At 32.0% G+C, this 19,795-nt stretch overlaps 2 protein-coding genes across 4 annotated transcripts; both read left to right on the forward strand.

The window, feature by feature from the left end:
• The first annotated feature begins 1,500 nt into the window (after nt 1-1,500).
• LOC120193047 (UPF0057 membrane protein PA0567-like) lies at nt 1,501-2,042 on the forward strand. 2 transcript variants are annotated; one of them, XM_039195668.1, is made up of 2 exons: nt 1,501-1,724; nt 1,834-2,042. In XM_039195668.1, exons 1-2 carry the CDS (start codon nt 1,584-1,586, stop codon nt 1,924-1,926), a joined length of 234 nt encoding a protein of 77 aa, XP_039051599.1. In that variant the 5' UTR covers nt 1,501-1,583; the 3' UTR covers nt 1,927-2,042. The 2 variants fall into 2 exon arrangements, with proteins under 2 accessions (XP_039051599.1, XP_039051600.1); XM_039195669.1 differs by having other exon boundaries at nt 1,521-1,724; nt 1,840-2,042.
• An 8,618-nt stretch (nt 2,043-10,660) lies between these two features.
• LOC120193022 (probable WRKY transcription factor 47) lies at nt 10,661-11,866 on the forward strand. Of its 2 annotated transcripts, XM_039195654.1 has the most exons (3): nt 10,701-10,817; nt 10,965-11,023; nt 11,115-11,866. In XM_039195654.1, exons 1-3 carry the CDS (start codon nt 10,712-10,714, stop codon nt 11,838-11,840), a joined length of 891 nt encoding a protein of 296 aa, XP_039051585.1. In that variant the 5' UTR covers nt 10,701-10,711; the 3' UTR covers nt 11,841-11,866. The 2 variants fall into 2 exon arrangements, with proteins under 2 accessions (XP_039051586.1, XP_039051585.1); XM_039195655.1 differs by having other exon boundaries at nt 10,661-11,023.
• The last annotated feature ends 7,929 nt before the right edge of the window (nt 11,867-19,795 follow it).

The raw sequence follows: 19,795 nt of genomic DNA on the forward strand, positions 1-19,795 counted from the left end.
AAAAAAACTTTTAAAGAAAAAGTAAAACTTTATAAAACTAAAGAAAAAAACAATATAATTCAAGAGTGAATGATCTCAATGATCCCAATGATGAATTGAGACTTACCCTAGTGGGGTATGTATAGTCATCAAAAACCCTAAAAGATTGCATTTAAACTAAAAGATAACCCTAAAAGATTACATTCAAACTAAAAGATAATTATGAAAGATAAATTCCTAAAACTAAAAAAAAATCCTAATTTAAATTTGAAAAATGCGGTTGAAACTCCTGTTCCACGTAATCTGCTGACTGGACGCCACATTAGCGAAGTCATGCCCCAATTTATGCCCATTAATCCAGTCATAATTCCAGAAAATCAAAAATTACACATTTCATCAGTTTTAGTAACATTTTTTGGAATCTACTCTCCTGCATTGAAAATGAACAAAAAGAACCAAGTTAGCAACTTAAAATAGCTAATCAAGGAGTAATTAATCACAAAATAATGCATAATTTAAGCACTAATCAGATAACCATAAATATTTTAAAATTCAATTAATTTTAAATAAAAAAGCACAAAATAATTAAATAAAATATAATCCTAAAATTGTTAGGAAAGAAAAATATATATTTTCATTTATGTTCGTTTACGTTTGTTTATCTTCATTTATTGTGTTAGTTTATGTTCATTAGTTTGTGTTCGTTTACGTTCGTTTATTGTGTTCGTTTACGTTTGTTTATTGTGTTCATTTATGTTCGTTTACATCCTTTCATTTATTTTCGTTCATTTGTGTTCATTTATCATTTAAATGAATGAACATGAACAAGCTACATTCCTTAACAAATGAACACGAACAAGAAATTTTTTGTTCATGTTCGTTCATTTGTTCGGTTAAAGTTAAATGAACTAACATAAACATACCCCGTTCATGTTCGTTTCGTTCGTTTATAGGCCTATAAACAACGCAGTCGCCCCATATATGTAATTTTATTCAGCGAAAATAGTTCCAAATGTCAGCTTACCACCAAGTGACAGGATCCAATTCCTGAACTCCTCACTTTCTCAAGCACGTTGCTGTTCAATTTGCTGTCTGTGGTGGGGATGAAAAGCAATCTATTCTTTGTCAGAGCATCTTAAATAACTCCTATTTATCAGAATTAATCACTACAAGAATTAAATTGAATAACTAATCCAAGCTTTATACCATTGATATGATCCATAAGCAGTAGGATAATGTTTTTCCGATACAGACTTATCCATTTTCACGTGCACGTGATTTTCTGGAAAGCATATGCTTGCCCCAACCACGAAGAGAATCGAGCATCCGATAAAAAAAGAAAAGGATCGAGCTTGGTTGCTTAACCAGGCATGGTGAAATCAGCTTGCAAATCTCACCCACTGAACTAATTCCACTGACAATGAGACGTCGATATCGTCAAGTACTGCAAACCACTCACCCATTTGGTTCTCTTTGAAAACAGTGATTATGTTTGTTTCCACAGCATCTTGGCGTTGGCTCTATAAAAGGTAAGTGGCAGTAAGCTGTAAGCTCCATCTTCGAACCAAAGCAAAACAACTATTCGATTTGATACGCCGATCACCATGTGCATCTGCCTCAAATGTGGGTGCTTTAGCTGCAAAACTACAAGCGGGCAGGAAGAGAAAAAGAAAGCTGGCTGTCTTGATATTTTACTGGCTATCTTCGTGCCTCCTGCTGGGATTTATAAAAAGGAAGGCTGCTCGGTCAGTCACTCTCTCCCCCTTAACATTTCCCAAATCATCGATTACTTTATGGAAATAGGTGGAGTAATTAACATCTGATTATCCACTTTGATTTGTGTTTGAGTTACAGTTACAGGGCCGATTCTGGGCAAATGTTGTTCTGACAGTACTGGGAGTTGCTCCAGGAAGCATCCATGCTGTGGTTTGCGTATCAAGCAATTGAACATTTTATACACATATTATGAACTCCAATTCAGATATCGTCCCTTGTACTGAATAATTACTATTCATTTCGATTGTCAACAAAATATGCAGTAATTGTGGAACTAGGATATAGGTAAGGGGATTCTAGCTTAAAAATTAATCCAAATCATCCTCTTGTATTTGAAACAATCTATTGAATTAATACCAGGGATTTATCGATTTAATTATTCCTTGTTATTATACAGAAGTATGATAATTAGTTGGACCTAAATAATATCGCACAAATTAAATTTTTTTATTAGTTTGATATGATTAAAAGATAATATCCGTCCAGAATTTTTCTTATTTTTTTAAAGTACACACAATTTACATACATAATTATTGAAAATTGAGTACTCTAAAAGTATTATTTCTTTTTATCACCAAGAACACTCAATAAATTCATACAAAACTCAAATGACATATTCAAAGTTCATTTATCGGAGCTGGAACCACTTACCCTGCAACCAATAGGGCCCGAAATAAAAATCTTAATCCTCGAATACCAATAATTAGGGTTGTAAACGAGTCGAGTTGAGCTCGACTCAATTCAAAAACTTTAAAATGGAGCTCGACTCAACTCGAAAGTTCACGAGTCTAAAATTTTTAAGCCCAACTCGAACTCGAAACCATGAATTGAAGTTCGAAAAAGTTTGAAATAAAATAAAATCTTAACTCGGTTGAAGCTCAAACTCGAACATAAACCTTAAGTACATAAAAACCTTATTTTCTTCGAGTTATTTGCGAGTTTTTCGAATCGAGTTCATTCGAGTAGCTCACTGTCTTATCACATTTGCAACCCTATCGATCATCCAGTCATGGGGTTAGACTTTTAGGGCAAAAAAATTGTCCTGTTTCGAAAAATGTAAGACACAATTTACATTATTGTTATCTAAATGCCAATCCGTATCCCACACGAAAAAGAACACACAAGTTGTTTGAATAAATGTCCGAATGGAGTAGCGTGGGAGTTAAATTGCCTATTTTTTGTGGACCAGTAAAAAATCAGTCTCTTGTTAGACCATATTTTATCACTGTTTCTAAAAACAGCCCATCTGTCTGGATTTATTGCTTGTATTAAAATCTCTTTCTTCCCTTGCTCAATATTAGGGATGGGCATGGGTCGGGTTTTGGGTTCACCCGACCCGACCCGAGATAAAGGAATCATCGACCCAATCCAATCCAACCAAAACAAGATTTCACCCGACCCAAATCCGAACTGATATATAACTTAAAAATCCGACCTGACCCAACCCGAAATAATAATAAAATATTATTTTTAATCAATAAAAAAAGTTGCTTAATTGAAAAAAATAATATATAGAGGGGTATTATTATAATTATTCCTAAATATATAAGATAAAATTATATTTTTTTCGGGTCAGATCGGGTCGGGTATTTCTCACCCTAAACCTGAATCCAACCCTACCCGAACATCATATTTAAAAAATCCGACCCAAACTTAATTTTTTTTTAAAATGAACCAGTCGGGTTGAGTCAAAACCCGTCAAGTTCATGTCTCATGCGCATCCTTACCCAATACTATGGCTTTTGGAATGGCTTGAAGACCAAAAAGTATCCAGTTAAGTATTATTTTATGAGCCGGGTAGACTCGGAAACCCATCAAAAATAGCGGCTCACTATAAGTACTCTAATTTTAGATCTGGTTGACAAGTTAACAGATTAGATCGTCTGAATTGGTATTTTTTTTAACACCCCTACCTACATGACTTGCACCGCATTAAAAGCCCTTATATCTTCCAATCCAACTGATGTTTCCCTTTTTCATTAATATTATATCAAAATATTAATTCCATCGGGTTTTTTTCTTTCATTAATCTAGTTATCATTTTTGGATATTAAATGAATCAATACAGAAGATTGAATTTAAAGCTTTCAATCATTTATAAAATAAATTTATTTCAAATGATCGGTTTGATCAATTAATTATCGAAAGTTATAAATTAATAAATAAATTTATTAAACTAACCAATTTTTTCTAGGTTAAAGTATACAAATGGTCCCTCGATATAGTGTTGCTTTATTAAGTATCTCGACTATATAATATGTTTTATTAAGTCCCTCGACTATATAGTGTTGCTTTAATAATTTCATCAACTATTAAAAGTTACAAAATAGTCACCTAACTATGTATTATGTTCCAAACTCGTTATCTTTTGTTAAAAAATTGATGATATTTTGAGCTGAACGCTAACTTACTGACTGTGATATAATAAAATATGATCCCAAAATCTCAAATGACTATCATATATCAATCATCATGCTAACGTTTAGGTTAGACAACCACAAATTTGTTAACGGAAAATAATGACTTTGGAACATAATGAATAATTGGGTGACCATTTTAATAATTGATGGACTTAATAAAGTAGTATCATATAGTCAAGGGACCATTTGTGTACTTTACCCTTTTTTTAACTATTACAAAATAATCATTAAATTCATTAAAATTTTATATTTATTACAATGCTAGAATCATCATTTTAAGAGTTGAATAAATTAATAACAATTTAAAAATATTTAAAAATTTAATAACTATATAGCCTAGCCTTGCCTTTCATGTCTTTATAGTCAGCATTTATCATTCTATCTTTCGAAAATTGCTCCCTTTCAAAGTTAATAAGGAGAAAAACTGGTACATTTGATTGGCTACATAATTTCATTACAAATTCGGTCCCGGCGTAACTTTTGGGATATCATAAAATCAGTCAGCTCCCATTTGCATTATGAAAACGACAACAATAGCTAAATTGGAAAGGCATTTCTTCTTCAGCTTTCATGATTTAGGATAAGTTTTACACGGATAAAAATACGACGACATTAATCGAGATAAAAATGATATATCAATTGATATTTTTATGTCTTACGAAGTAATTATAAAATAGATTGAGCTGAATTATATTGTGTTTCTATATAATATATATTTTTTTCATAATTTGAGTGATTATAAGATAATATTTATTCATTTTTTTCTTAATTCATTAACAATGTACATATAACTTATAAACATAACTGTTCACGCTCAAATCTTTATGAAAAACACGTTAGAAGGGTGTCAATACGAGTCATGAATTTAGGGTAGGATTTTGGGGGGAAGTAGATGGAATACTTGCACTAAGAGTGAGTTTACGGTTTTGGCATGTTACTACTTAACTTTACAAGGAAACGTCAACGCGAGTGATGGATGGCAACCAATAAAAGCCAAGCTAGTGTACACGGGAAGCACGATCTCTCTCTCTCTCTCTTTTTAGGGCTTTCGTTGGACTATAAAGAGAAGAAGTAAACGCCGTGGGGAGCGGGGCTGATGGGAGGGACGAAAACAAGATTATATATTAGAAGGATAATTTGAATTTATGAAATTTTAGGGGGAGATAACTTAAACTTGTAAAAAACTATGGGACAAGAATATATTTTCAATAAAAATATATATCAACTAAAAATATAATAATTTTAAATTTTAGATGAGCGATTGTTGATCCTCTCTTAGGTCCATCCCAAAGTGGCTGTGCAGTTATTATCAAATTGGGGGACTTTGAACTTGGATCTTTAAATTTATAAATATTTGGTCGATTTAATTCCACGAAGAAAAAAATAAATTAATCAAAACAAATAGATCTTTTTAAATTAAACTAGTTATCACGTCAATCCATATATATATATATATATAAATATATATATATATATATATATATATATATATATATATATAGCTCATTGAGCATAAATAGATGATTAATAGTTAACCCTCTATTTTAGTATTTGGTAAACACCTTTTTGAAAGAGTTTATTGTGCAAAATAAGTTGAAAATGAAAACGCTAGAAAATTCAGCGATTTGGAAGAGCTGATTGTAAAATAAGATTTTAAATGACATATTTGACCTTATTTTTTCCCTATAATTACATCTTACCATAAAACTTAATATAAAAAATAGCCTTCCTCCTAATATATTTAAGCTAAAATTTTATTTATTATTCTATTTTTTAGTTGTAGATTCTAAAATATATTTTATTTAAGAAAATATAGCAAAACATGAAAGTAAAACAAAGTTAATAATATGTATCAATCTCAAAAGGTTAATATTTGTAAATATTAAATTTAAAAAATATATTCAATTTTTTAAATATTCACTAATTTTCTTAAGGAATTTTTAATTCATTGTCAAAGCATTTTATTTGAATAATTCACCCCAATGAAGACTATTGTGTTATAAAACATATATGTACTTAACAACTAAATATATTATATTATTTGTCATTTTATCCATATCAGCTATCAACTATCAGATAAATTTTACCAAACATTTCTATATAAACAATTAATCAAATCAATTCTCAAATTATCTAATCAAATCAGTTGGTCAAACCAACTACTGGAATCATCTACCAACTATCAGCTATTAGTTGTTTGCCAAATACCCCAATATATATAATGATAATGGATATGATTGAATTAAGTGTTTAATCAATCATATTTAATTCGAGAAGTATACTTTCTCTATTTGAACTCGACTTGAGTTTAAAAAGATTATTTAACTTGTTATTTAAAAACAAGCTTTAGTATACAAGTCTGTATTTGACCAATCAAATATAAATATATATAATAATTTTTATTCAATAAAATAAGAACTTAATTGAAGAAAAAAAGATATAGATATATTATAGTAATTATCCATAAATATATAGAATACAATTATACCACTATCTAAGATCGAGTCACAATTTTTCACTTAAAACCTGACTTGATCTCACCCTTTATAATACTCTATTTTTAAAAAAAAGTTAACCATATCAAATGAATCATATCAAATCGGTTGAAATCGAATTAAATTATCGTCCTAAATATATCATATATGAAATTAAAAAAAAATTGAGAAATTAAATTGCGCATTCATTTGTAATGAATGCAAAACTTGGACCATCCATTTTCAAAAAAGTGTTTAAAAATATAGGGTCAATTAATGTAGATTAATATAACATTTAGTCAATCAACTAGATCACTTTGTATACACTTACATCAGCCAAAGTCAATTCAATTTTTTTTGGTACCAGGTACACTGAAAATAATTGTGTGGAAGATTGATTTCTCACAGTCTTATCATAGCATTTCCAAGTTTTGTTAGTAAGGTTTTCGTTTAAAGGTAAGATTAAGATATTAGAAACGTTCAGGTTTTAAGTTCGTATATTATTACATGTGAATTCTTTTTAAATTGAATATAATTTTATTTGATTGTTTAATGTAATGATTAATTACTGTAATTGTATATTTGAATTAAAATAATGATTCGGTCTTCCATTGAAATCAACTTAAGTGTTGTGATTAAGTAAAGTCAACATTTCTGCTGATCAAAATATGATTATGTTCTACACTTCAATTTTGACATTCAAAGCATAATTAGGGCAATAATTCCAATTCAACCAAATTCAATTTTGTTTAATAGAGTCGGCTTAAATCTAAGCAAAGCATATTTAGAATATAGGATTAAATTATAAACGCGTGATAAAAAAATTATCCTACAATTATTAATATGATTTATTTTTTAACCCATAAATGTAAATTTCAATACGATAGGCATACATATGTTTATAATTTATCCAATATTTACTATATTATACTTAACGTTTACATATACAAAATGACTTGATTAATGTACTATTATTTTAAGGGTAAATTTCACTAAAGGTTAGTGAACCGTGCTTAAATAATAATTTTAGTTTTTTTAATTAAGCTAAGATGATTACAAAGTAATATATGTTTAAATACTCTCAACTATTTGACAATGAACTTTCAATCACCCTGCTGCAGTTGCTGTACTAAAAACTCGTGATCTCTTGAAACAACAACGATCCTTCCACTGAAATAAGTTGGTTCGTACACTGAAATAAGTTGGTTCGTACTTGGTTACTTACTTTTTAAAAGTCGTAAAATGATTATTACGATGTTATAATGAATTATTGATATGTTATAAAAACATCATTGTGATGTTATAATTATAAAAAATTGATAAATTTAATAATATTTTAAAATAATTCATAAAATAGTAAATATTTTATAATTATTAAAAAATTTAATATTGATAATATTAAGGTAAACTACAAATTGTGTACCTAAACTATTAGTTCTGTTTTAGTACCTAAACTTTCAATTTTTTAAAACCATACCTCACGTTTAGTTTTTGTTTTTAGTTTAGCACCCTTTCGTTAAAAACTTCACGATTTTATTACCTAGACTATTAGTTTTGGTTCGTTTTACTACCTAAACTTCATTTTCCCCTCAAATCTACGTTAAATTTGAACGGGCACTAAAATAAAATAAAACTAAACTTTAGATATAATTTTGAAAAAATTAAAATTTAAGTACTAAATGTATAATTTAACCATAATTTTAAGGGCAACTTTGCATTTAGTACCTAAACTATCAATTTTGGTCTATTTTAGTATGTAAACTTTAAATTTTTTCAAAAACCATACCTAAATTTTAATTTTTTATTTCATTTTAATACACAGTAGTTAAAAACTTTAAGTTTTTTTCCGTTTTAGTATCCCATTTGAAATTTAACATTAATTTTTGAAAAAATTGAAAGTGTAGGTACTTAAACGAACCAATACTGATAGTTTAGGTATTAAACGCGTTAAGTTTTCAACGATAAAGTATTATTTTTGAAAAAATTGAAAGTGTAGGTACTTAAACGAACCAATACTGATAGTTTAGGTATTAAACGCGTTAAGTTTTCAACGATAAAGTATTAAAAAAAGTGTAGGTACTTAAACGAACCAATACTGATAGTTTAGGTATTAAACGCGTTAAGTTTTCAACGATAAAGTATTAAAATAAAACGAAAACTATACATTAGCTATAATTCAAAATTAAAAATTTAAATATTAAAACAGACTAAAATTAATAGTATATATACTTAATACGTAATTATTTTAATTTTAATTAAACTTTCAATGAAACCGAGGAGGGGATCTTTACAAAACCTTGGAAAAGTCGTGGACCAATCCCAAAAAAATGACGCAAGTCGCATAAAAAGAGGGACGTGAGGGCATGGTTTATATTTTATTTTATATATATATATATATATTATATATATTATATATAGGAGATATTGATTTTTATAGTTTAAAATTTTATTGTGTATTTATATTTTGTAATTTAAAATTATATATTTTTATGTTTAATTTAATGTGATTCTATATAAAATAAAAATAATAACTAAAAAAATCATTTTAGATTTTATTTCAAATTCTATTATCTAAAAAATATAATAATTAATTTGAACAAACCCTAGGCCTGGCTGGTTTCATAAGTCACTGGGATTAGGTTCTCACCTAGCTGGTCCACACCCAATTTTTTAAGATCCCTAACAACCGTCAGATTCAGTTAGATCCATGCCGTCAACTACATTGACCTCAGGACGACGTTGTCCCACATAGACTCCGTATCCTATCCCCCCACCGTTATCTTTAACGCCATCCCGTTTCTTGATTTTTCGTCCCACCATTTCACTGCTATCTCCGTCCTACCTCACCCAGAATTCGCCACGTTGCCCTCTGCATCAACTGTTACGTCATATATCTCCTTCGAAAAAAAACTGCTGGTCTTCACTCTTACTCTTTAAAAATCCTTTTCGTCTCTTCTAGAGAACTCGAAAAAGCCCTTTTCTCTATTATCTGATCTTTTTCCTTTTAGTTCTCTCTATAATTTATCATGGAGAAGAAGCAGCGAGCTTCAGAACTGCCGTTTCTTGAACTCCGATGACTTTCTCCGCCGGATCTCCGCTCCGAGCGAACCATCCACGATGATTCCAGCGATCATGTTGAGCCACATCAAGGAAATGGATTTCTTTTCTATGATAACAATCACATGATAATAAGGGTTCATCGTCTTCTTCTTTGTGTAAAAGTAAGGTTTTGAAGTACTATCCGAAGTCTTTTTCTCTCCTTTTCTTTGAACCCATTAGTTTTGGTGTTACGGAAATTAATAGTAATTTTTTTCCAGGACTGGATTAAATCTTTCTGAGTTCAAGCCAGGAAAGAAACCCAACACTGAAGTAAGTTATAGTTTTCACAGATATTTTTCCTTTTAGCTTTTTTGATCGGTCGGTGTAAATTTTCTAATGGAGTATTGGGAAAGGTTACACGAAGAGAATCGGAGACTGACAAGCATGTTCGATCAGATGACAAGAAACTACAATGAACTACAAGGTCACTATTCAGAAAGTGTTTTTTTATACATCCATTAAAATTTAAACCCTAATTAAGAAATTTTTTAATATGAAAAAGACTTGGTTATCGTGCTTTTGATGATCGGAAACTGTGCTCACCTGATCCCGTAACATTTTTCCCTCAATATCTTATTGCTATGATCTCAGTTCTTCACATTTAAAAATTGAACTTTGCGAACCCTTATCTTATGACCAAAATCTCATAAAAACTTGCCTATCCATGTGCTCCTTTTATGACCAAAACACCTTGGAAACCCTCCTGCATCATTTCTAATAAATTTTTCATTAAATTTTCTTCCTTCAAATCACATGAATCTTGTATAAGTTATCGACGAATTCATTGAAGATATATAAAATAATATATCAGAGAAAGGTATGAAGATTCGTTGAAAAGGGTGTCAAAATTTTTCTTTTCTCATTAATGAAATATCATCAATTAGTTAAGGTTCATAATCAAAAGGGTCGGTTTCTAAACAGCTGAAGGATGGAGGAGTAAATGGCATGTTAGTCCAACAATTAATGGACCCACGACTATCGGCAGCATTAGATATGAAGGAGACGTCGGCATCTGACGACAAAAGGCATGAATTGTCAGAATCGTCCCCGGAAAACAACAATATGGAAGTCGTGTCGATGGAAGGTGACCATCGGACGGTTCAGATTCAAGGCAAACGAGTCTCCGTCGTTGAAGACGGCATCGATCTAACATCTCAAACCCACGGTTCATCTAAAAGTCCAATGGTGGATCAGTCAAAGAGCGAAGAGCTAGTGTCTGATGTACCTTTCAGGAAGGCCAGAGTGTCGGTTAGGTCAAGATCAGAGGCTCCCATGGTAACTAATAGTGCTACATTTATTTGCGTACGATTTTCAAAGAGATTATAGCTGGAAATGGTGGATGGTTAGTCAATTTTTTGTGGTGCAGATAAGTGATGGGTGTCAATGGAGGAAATATGGTCAAAAGATGGCCAAAGGTAACCCTTGCCCACGCGCCTACTACCGGTGCACCATGGCTGTTGGCTGCCCAGTTCGAAAACAGGTACAAAGATGTGCGGAGGACAGAAGCATTCTAATAACAACATACGAAGGAAACCATAATCACCCTTTACCACCGGCGGCCACCGCAATGGCTAAAACAACCTCAGCGGCGGCAGCCATGTTGCTATCGGGTTCAACCACTAGCAAGGACAATGGAGTAATACCAACTAGTTCTGGCAACTTTAACTCTTTACCCTACGCATCCACAATGGCAGCACTATCTGCTTCCCCGCCATTCCCCACCGTAACCCTCGACTTAACTCAGGGCCCAAAACCCGTTCCGTACATACGTCCGCCGCCTTCCACGCCTACATTTCTATTACCTCTGCATGATTACCCTATGTTGGCTCCCAACAAGCTATCTGCATTGCCGGGAATGCTGATGGAGCAAGAACGTAGTGCTTCCATGGTCGAAACTGTCACGGCTGCCATCGCTTCTGATCCGAATTTCACCGCCTCATTAGCTGCCGCTATTTCAACAATCATGGGAGGAACGCCACCGACTCTGAGCAACAGTGGTGGGAATAATAATAACAGTTCCTCCAATGGGGTCCCTGGTCTTCCGAGTTCACTACATCTTCCTCAGTCTTGCACCACTTTCTCCACTAACTAGCCAGGGTGATGATCAAATTTTACTTGGTAGTTACATGCTCTATATATACATATATTAAGAACTCAGTGAAGAAGAAATGATATTTATTATTTTCTGTTCTCCTTAGAAAAACTCCATGCACTAATATATACAAATCACTACAACTAATGCTGTTAGAGTGAGCCATGCAATAGACTGCCTAACAATCTTCATAACAGCCTAATTTCCTTGATCAACCAGCAACGGATATGAGTATCCATATGCAATTTCGGATATCGGATTCGATTCGATCTGAAAATTTATATATCCTAAATTTCGGATAACTAAAATAATGATTTAAATCCGATCCGAAATAATTTAATATTCAAATTTTTAGATCGGATATCCGAATATATGATATGAATATATTAATATTTTAATTAATATTTCCAATAATAAAGCTTATTATATAATATAAATATATAATATTTCGATTACAGTAAATATTAAATAATTTTTAATTAATCTTCTTAAAATCTTGCATTCGATTATTTGAAAAAATATTAAATATTAAATAAAATCGATCAAATAAATCGACTAGAGATTGAAGCTCACTACTGTGAAGCTGCATTTTACTTTACATTATTAGTTTTATTTACCTTTTTCAAAAAAAAAAAAAGCCTATCAAATTTTACAGTATGTAAATTATATTAATAATTGAATTATAATATGCACCAGTGAATGTTAATTAAAACAAAAATAAATATACATATTTAATTTCGTCAATAATTTTAACACTTGTTGCAACCATTTTTCGTCTGTGCGGAGAAAAAATAGTACGACTAAAAATAAGGTGTTTCTTTGAAAATGTTTTATAAAATATTAGAAGTCGCCCCAATAATTTGCGGTTGGAACACCTAAAATCGAATAATTTTAAAAACATTCCATTTATAAAAAATACCAAGTTTTGTCTACGAAAACCAGAAATTGAGTTTGGAAGTCAGTTACGTGTAAGGAAAGATTAGCACCCCCACAACGCCCATAAATTGATACATAGTCGATTACCCTATACATAAAAATAGAAAGTTTTAAGTTTGAGATTTTATTTAATTTAAAATCCACTATGTATGCAAGTATTGAAGAGGATGTCAGTTTACCAAGACCAATAACGACCACCCTTGGGCATTTATGCGAAAGCTTCGTTATCGATCCCAACATTGACTCGATGGTTTTGAAATCATGATGTGTGGTTTTGAAATCATGATGCGTGGTTTTGAAATCATGATGCGTGGTTTTGAAAAGGATGTCCATTTACTTCAAGAATTAACAGTGGTCACCCGAGCATTTATACAGAAGATACACTGTTAACTCCTGAATAAATGAACATTGCCTTAGTTTTAAAATCGGAATGCAATCAAACAGTCAATTTATTTAACCTAATTTTACTAAGTGATTAATTAAGGCTTGCTCTAACTTAAGTTATCAAATTATGAAATTTAAAGAACCTAGAGGACTAAACCTAGAAATGTAGGCTCTAATATTAACCCTATTTTATTTTAACCAATTATTGATTCGAGTAATCGAAATGGACCCTCGGGCATTAAGGCGAGGGCGAAGTCAAATTATTCCCTAAATTAAAGGACTAAAGTGAAATTAAGCCTAAGGTGGAGGCTCTAATATTAATCCTAATTGATTTTTAACCAATTATTAATTCAAATAATCGAAATGGACCCTCGGGCATTAAGGCGAAGGCCAAATCAAAGTATTTCCTAGATTTAAGGACTAAAGTGAAAATTAAGCCTAAAATGGAGGCTCTATGATTAATCCTAATTCACTTTAACTAATTATTGATTCAAATAATCGAAATGATCCCTTGAGCATTAAAGCGAGGGCCAAATAGAATATTCCCTAGATTAAAGAAAGTTCGAGGAATAATTTCAAATAGGTTTAAAGTTTAGGGACTAAATCTAAAAGGAGATTAAATCTAAGAATTAGATCTAATGTTAATATACTAATTAAGGACTAAGCTAAGAGGAATCTAAGCTTAAAATTATTATAATGTTGGGATTAAAAAGCAATAAACTAAAAAGATTTGAATCGAACTAAACATGGCATGGTAGTGGCTAAATTGAAATAAATAAATAAATAACCAGAGTTAGAATAAATTAACACAAAACAAATGATACAGTGACTAAGATACATGAAAGACTAATCTAGAAGGACCTGAAAACAATTTATTCCTTTTTAATCAAAGCAACTAATGACAAAAATATAAGGAAAAATAACATGTTTAATACCCTAACCTAACTGGAAGTAATAACAAACCAAAACATAAAAGGAAAAATAACATGTTTAATACACTAACTGGAAGTAATAACAAAACAAGCTAAACATATGACCACCTTACAAAACACGGGTAAGTTTTAGGGTTTTCAAAGCAATATTTCCTCTTCTTTAAAGCTAACGCAAAAAAAGAAAAACCACAGTATAAGGGTATACATATTTTAATTAGTCCACGAAATCAAAGAAAACAGGGGACTGTTTTATAAACAAAAGCTAGAAGTGGGTGACCTATACGTGAATATACCAAAATAGAAGCTATATATATACGTTCCTTTTACCGTTTTAGGCAAAAGAGTCTTTACCTTTGGGAAAACTCTCCTAGGTTTCTCTATTTCTACTTTCTCGATCAAGAATTCATAACCGAAAAACCAGAGCCCGACCACCGTGTATCAGTGGCTCCTCCTTCCTCCGACCACTATCTGCAGTGGTTGGGAAACTCAACCGACGCTAAATTCGATCCCAAAACCCCTTTAGAACATGTCGAGATGTTTCTCTGCCCTGGTGACGGAGAGTGCAAATAGTACACCTCAGACAGTGTAACTAGTCTCGAAAAGTAAGGACTTATCCTCCATGAATCATATAAAACACCAAATTGTAGAGTCACTACCAATATTTATTCGGTGAGATTGGTCACCAAAATGTCATATTATTTTAATAAAAATTCATAAGAATAATATTAAAATAATATAACTCGGGTCTGCTTACCAGAAAAATGAGTTCGGGAGTCGGTTACGTATGGAAAAGAATTAGCATTCCCACAACGCCCAAAATTAGTACTGATATTTATTAATTAAATGTCTTTACAGTAAATGATAGATTTGTATTTAAAATAATTTACAAATTATATAAATACTAAATAATATTTAATATAAATATTAATAGTCTTATTATAGCATTTAATATAAAAATTATATTATAAAATTATTTATTATGTTTAATAATAAACCTAAAATACTAATAATAATTAATCATATAATAATTTATATTTAAAACATATAATATTGAAATTAATTATCTCAGTTCGAAATAATACTATAATATGTATTAATAATGCAATTTACCCTAATTTACTAATAAGGGATTAAATATAATTTACTAATATTATGGACTAAATGCATAATTAACCTAAATATATATATATATATATGTAATAATGACTAAAATAAAAATATATAAAATATGAAAACAAAATTAAAATACGAAAAACCAGATTTCGGGACCAAAATGGAATGATTACAAAAGCTGGAAGGATCGCGCGTGTAGTTTACCCATACTAAAATTACAAAAATACCCTCCCCAAAATGACGTCGTTCGGGAGAGGGTATAAATGGCCCAAAACCGGCCCTTTGAGGCCATCTCTCCTATTTATCTCGTTTTGCTTATCTCTCAAAGGAGAGAGAAGCTCTCCCTCCTCTCTAAACTACCTCATTGGAGTGCGGTCGACCACCGGCTGGCCACCATGTGCAACTGATCACCGCTGTCGTCGGCCACCACCCACGGTGGCTGGAAAACACCAAACTATATCAAAATTTTCATTTTCCCCCTTAACCTAGATCTGACCTTAGTTTTCCCTAAAAAGCCACTCAACGTCCTAGATCTGGTTGTTTACCTTCGGCGTTTCACCCTCTTTGGTGGCGCGTGGAGGCGCGTGGGTACTCAGACGATGTTGGGTATGCTTTCTCTTCTCTCTTTTCCTTTGATTTTGCTACTGGTTGTGGATCGTTGTGGTAGTTTCTCTCTGTCTTTTGTTCTCTCTATTTTGTGTTCATTTCTCTCGCTGTGTGTCTGTTTCTCTTGCAAGATCGATCTTATATAGGCCTTGATGACCGACTGTAATGATAGCTTTTTCGGTGAGTCACTGGACCTACGGTGGTGACTCATCATAGATTTGCTGCATTATGCGGTCGAAAAGCTTCTTCTGGAGAGTTCTACCAGATTATGGAGAGGCGAGGATCGTCATGGCAGTGCCTAGTTGGAGTAATGAAGGCGGTGGCCGGAATAGGCCCTAGGGTTACAATGATACCTTAGGGTTTTTGCTGGATGAACTGGTGACCCTTGGATCTGTCTTTGATCGTGCGACTATGGCGTGTTGGCGGCTGAAGATGATGAGCAGAAAACCCTAGGGTTGCTCGAGCTTCTCTCGTGGGCTTGCTGGATCTGGGCCTGAACTGGTTATTGGGCCTGGATGTAATATGGGCATGTGAGCCTGCTTTGTAACCGGGCTCCCAAATTATCAATTGGGCCTCTAAACTTGTAAATGGGTCTTTGGGCTATATAAATAATAATATTTATAATATATTATTATTATTATATATAATAACTATATAATAAACTTCACTCGGACGAAAATGACTGTCAGCAACTGCCCCTCTTTGCTTATTTTTGTGTAAACAAGAATAAAGCAAAGATAAAAAGACAAATTTTCGTCGAGTGAACTTCTTGCTTTGCTGTGAATTTGTTCCACTACTCTTTCGTAGAGATCGAATCTTGATCTGATCATGCTCCTGCTTCACTACTCTTCTGTGAAGGCTTAGGCTTGACTTTGCAAATGATTCGCTTCACTACTCTTCCGTGAAGGCTGAATTTGCGTGACTTTATTACTCTTTCATCAAGGCTTCATGCTTTGTTGAAAAATTCGTTCCACTTCTCTTTTGTGGAAACTGAATTTTTGATTTTGCTCGTTGCTTTTACTTCACTACTCTTCCATGAAGTTTTCATACTTTGTTGAAAAATCCGTTCCATTACTCTTCCGTGGAGTTTGAATTTTGATCTGGTTTCTGGTTCTGCTTGAGATATTTTCAAAAATTTCATTTTCTTGAAATTGAATGAGAAACTTTGAAATTCATTTTTTCATTCTTCGAACAATTTGTTGGTTGGTTATGCCCCAATATTTCCTTTGTATGGATTGCATTCATCTCTTCTTCAGATGTTTTCCTCTCCAAACATGTTTCATGTATTCGGGATTTTACCTTATACTCATAAGGTATTTTGTCCCTGCATCTTCATGTAAAAAAATGTATTTATGCAAATGTAATAAAATGTATCAATGAAATGTATGATCTTTATACAAATGATGTTCTTATGAATGCATGAATGCATCAATCTTCGTTTGATTATGAAGTTAGATCTTTTTTTCACTTGATCATCCCTTTCCATTTATGAATAACCATCTGGTCAACTTATATCTTCATATCTTCTTTTTCCTTCAAAAAAACTGTTTCATTTATGGGACATTCGCCATACTCAGAATTATGACCTGGTTGCCCCACTTCTCTTGATAATACCAGCTGTCTCTATCTGAACTTGAGTATAATTATGATAAAACTCTCGTTCTTGAAAAGAGAATCTATCATCCTTGCAGAATGTAGACATAACTATGCCAAACTCATTAGAGATTTAATCAATATATCAGCCACATATGTTCTGATTTGACTCTTGAAACACATCACAAGAAGGATTCATCCTTATTCCTTTCATGTCTTCACATCTAATCAAATCTCGAAAAAGGTTCTTCAAACCATATCATGTTAAGAGGCTTAATAACAACCCATCGTTCAATCTTAGTTGGCCTTACTAGTTTCTTGTTATTAAAGTTCCAACATCTCTTCGTGGAAAGAAATCTTCATCATTTCTCATTCTTGATTCTTGGAATTAAAGACAAACTTCATGTTAGGTCAACCACATGATCGTAACATTGGTTTAGCACCATAATTACTGGTTCATAAAACATTTGACAACACATTCATTCTTTCATGTGGCTTTTGCCTAGATTTCTCAACCATATAAGCTTTTAATGTCACAATGATACTTTAGTAAAAATACAAATGGGATGCTTTCACCTGTTAGCATCATATTAAGGAATATTTGACAACATATTCATCATTTCCTATGGTTTCTGTGGGGATTATGTGATCACATGGTGGACAAACAGTGATGTATGATCAACTTAATTGTCATTGTTTCACCATTTTTATTCTTCATAACTTTTGCTTCAGGGAATGATTTTTCCTTAGCTGGATTAGGGTCCAACGTGCCCTAGCATTTGATTTTTATTGATGAGATCGTTTGGAATACCCGTTTGGATCATTTTTGTCTGAAATGAGCCTTCAGTATGCCCCATATATATTATTTCTGACGGAAATGGGCCTTCATCATGCCCCCACATTCCAAGTTGTAATGTCTATTCATGCTTCTCATAATTCAACTTTGATATTGTTCCATCGTGAGTACTTGTAGCTCTCTTGGTGTCAAATCTCTTGATCTTGAATTCTCTCATTCCAACAACTTGAGAAATTCTCTTCATGTTGTCATGACTTAAAAAGAGACCAATTCTTTTGACAGAAATGTATGAGATATGTGCCTTTTCCAAATGAGATTATCATTTTTTCTTCAACGGGTTGTCATAAAGGAATGTTATAAGTCCAATTTCCCAAACCTTGGTTTCTCAGGCCACTTGCTTTCAAGAATGTGACAAAACTTCATTATTCTGGCCTTGCTAATTTTCTTTCTTAATAAGAGTAGAAAAGACATCAACTTGATTCAAGATCCTTTCTTGTTTAAGATCATCCTGTTTAAAAATGTTCTTCCTCCTTTCTTATCAAAGAATGAAAGAATTTTGGAAAATATTGTATCTTACAGGTTCACAATAGAATCAAATCATAAGCACGACTTCAAAGAATATCAAAAGAATCAACAACTTTTACTACTTCAGAGTTATAGTTCTTTGACAAGTATTAAGATTGAGAGGTTAGTTTTAAGTTGGCTTCCCTATTTTCTATGGTTACATCTTAGCGAATATGTCTCACTCTTTTGTGAACATTATCACATGCCTCACTTTCATGACTTGGTTTCTTTAACCGGATGCGTACAAAATGACACAATCTAGCATAACAATTACTAGACCTTCTAGAATACCTCCATTTTAATTCTCTGAAATCTTTGATTCTACTTAAAACAGTGTAAAAACATCGATCTAAGAACGAGATTTCTGTGTGCACATGTGTGAAATAGACTATAACATATTTTTATTTCACTTTATAACAACTTCTTTTGCCATTTTGGCTTGCTGAATTCAAATTTATTTGACGTTAGCCATCATTGGGCTAATTACATATATGACTCTCACTTTTTAAAAGAACCTGTTATAGTTTATGTGTTTGGTGAAAGTCAGAAAATCTCATTACCAAATTTTAATTCACCAGTAGCTGACTTTAGACTAGATTTGTCAAAGTTTTATCGTTGAACCTCATCAATAAAAAAATAATGTAGTCAGCTTTGCAATGTCACGAAAGATTCCCCACGTTGTAAGCTTCTAAATATCAATACCAAGCCTTTTATCTAATTCCTTTCATTAGAGAAAGCTCTCTCATATTTATGGAAAGGGTAGTGTTTGGGTATATTCATCTTAGGTAAGGTCAGTCCTTTTTTCCTGGTGTTCAATCTTGATACTTTTGTCAAAATGTATAACTTTAATTGTAAAGAGTTTTTTAATCTAATGAATATTCAAAAAACTTCAAGATTGCAAAATTGATTCAATGCTCATAACCTTAAAAGCAACATTTTATTTCAAAATGCAAAGAAAGAGACAAAAACATAGTCAAACAAGATGCTACAAAATGAGAGGTACAATAGTGGTATATAACAACTTCCACTGT

This window comes from Hibiscus syriacus, unplaced genomic scaffold (assembly GCF_006381635.1).
Source record: "Hibiscus syriacus cultivar Baekdansim isolate YM2019G1 unplaced genomic scaffold, ASM638163v2 tig00116984_pilon, whole genome shotgun sequence".
In the NCBI taxonomy this organism is placed as follows: domain Eukaryota; kingdom Viridiplantae; phylum Streptophyta; class Magnoliopsida; order Malvales; family Malvaceae; genus Hibiscus; species Hibiscus syriacus.

Coding starts and splice junctions, on each gene's coding strand:
- LOC120193022 (XM_039195655.1), top strand. CDS start 10,694: ATGTTAGTCCAACAATTAATGGACCCACGACTATCGGCAGCATTAGAT. Junction 11,024..11,114: donor CAAGATCAGAGGCTCCCATG/GTAACTAATAGT, acceptor TTTGTGGTGCAG/ATAAGTGATGGGTGTCAATG.
- LOC120193047 (XM_039195668.1), top strand. CDS start 1,584: ATGTGCATCTGCCTCAAATGTGGGTGCTTTAGCTGCAAAACTACAAGC. Junction 1,725..1,833: donor ATAAAAAGGAAGGCTGCTCG/GTCAGTCACTCT, acceptor TTTGAGTTACAG/TTACAGGGCCGATTCTGGGC.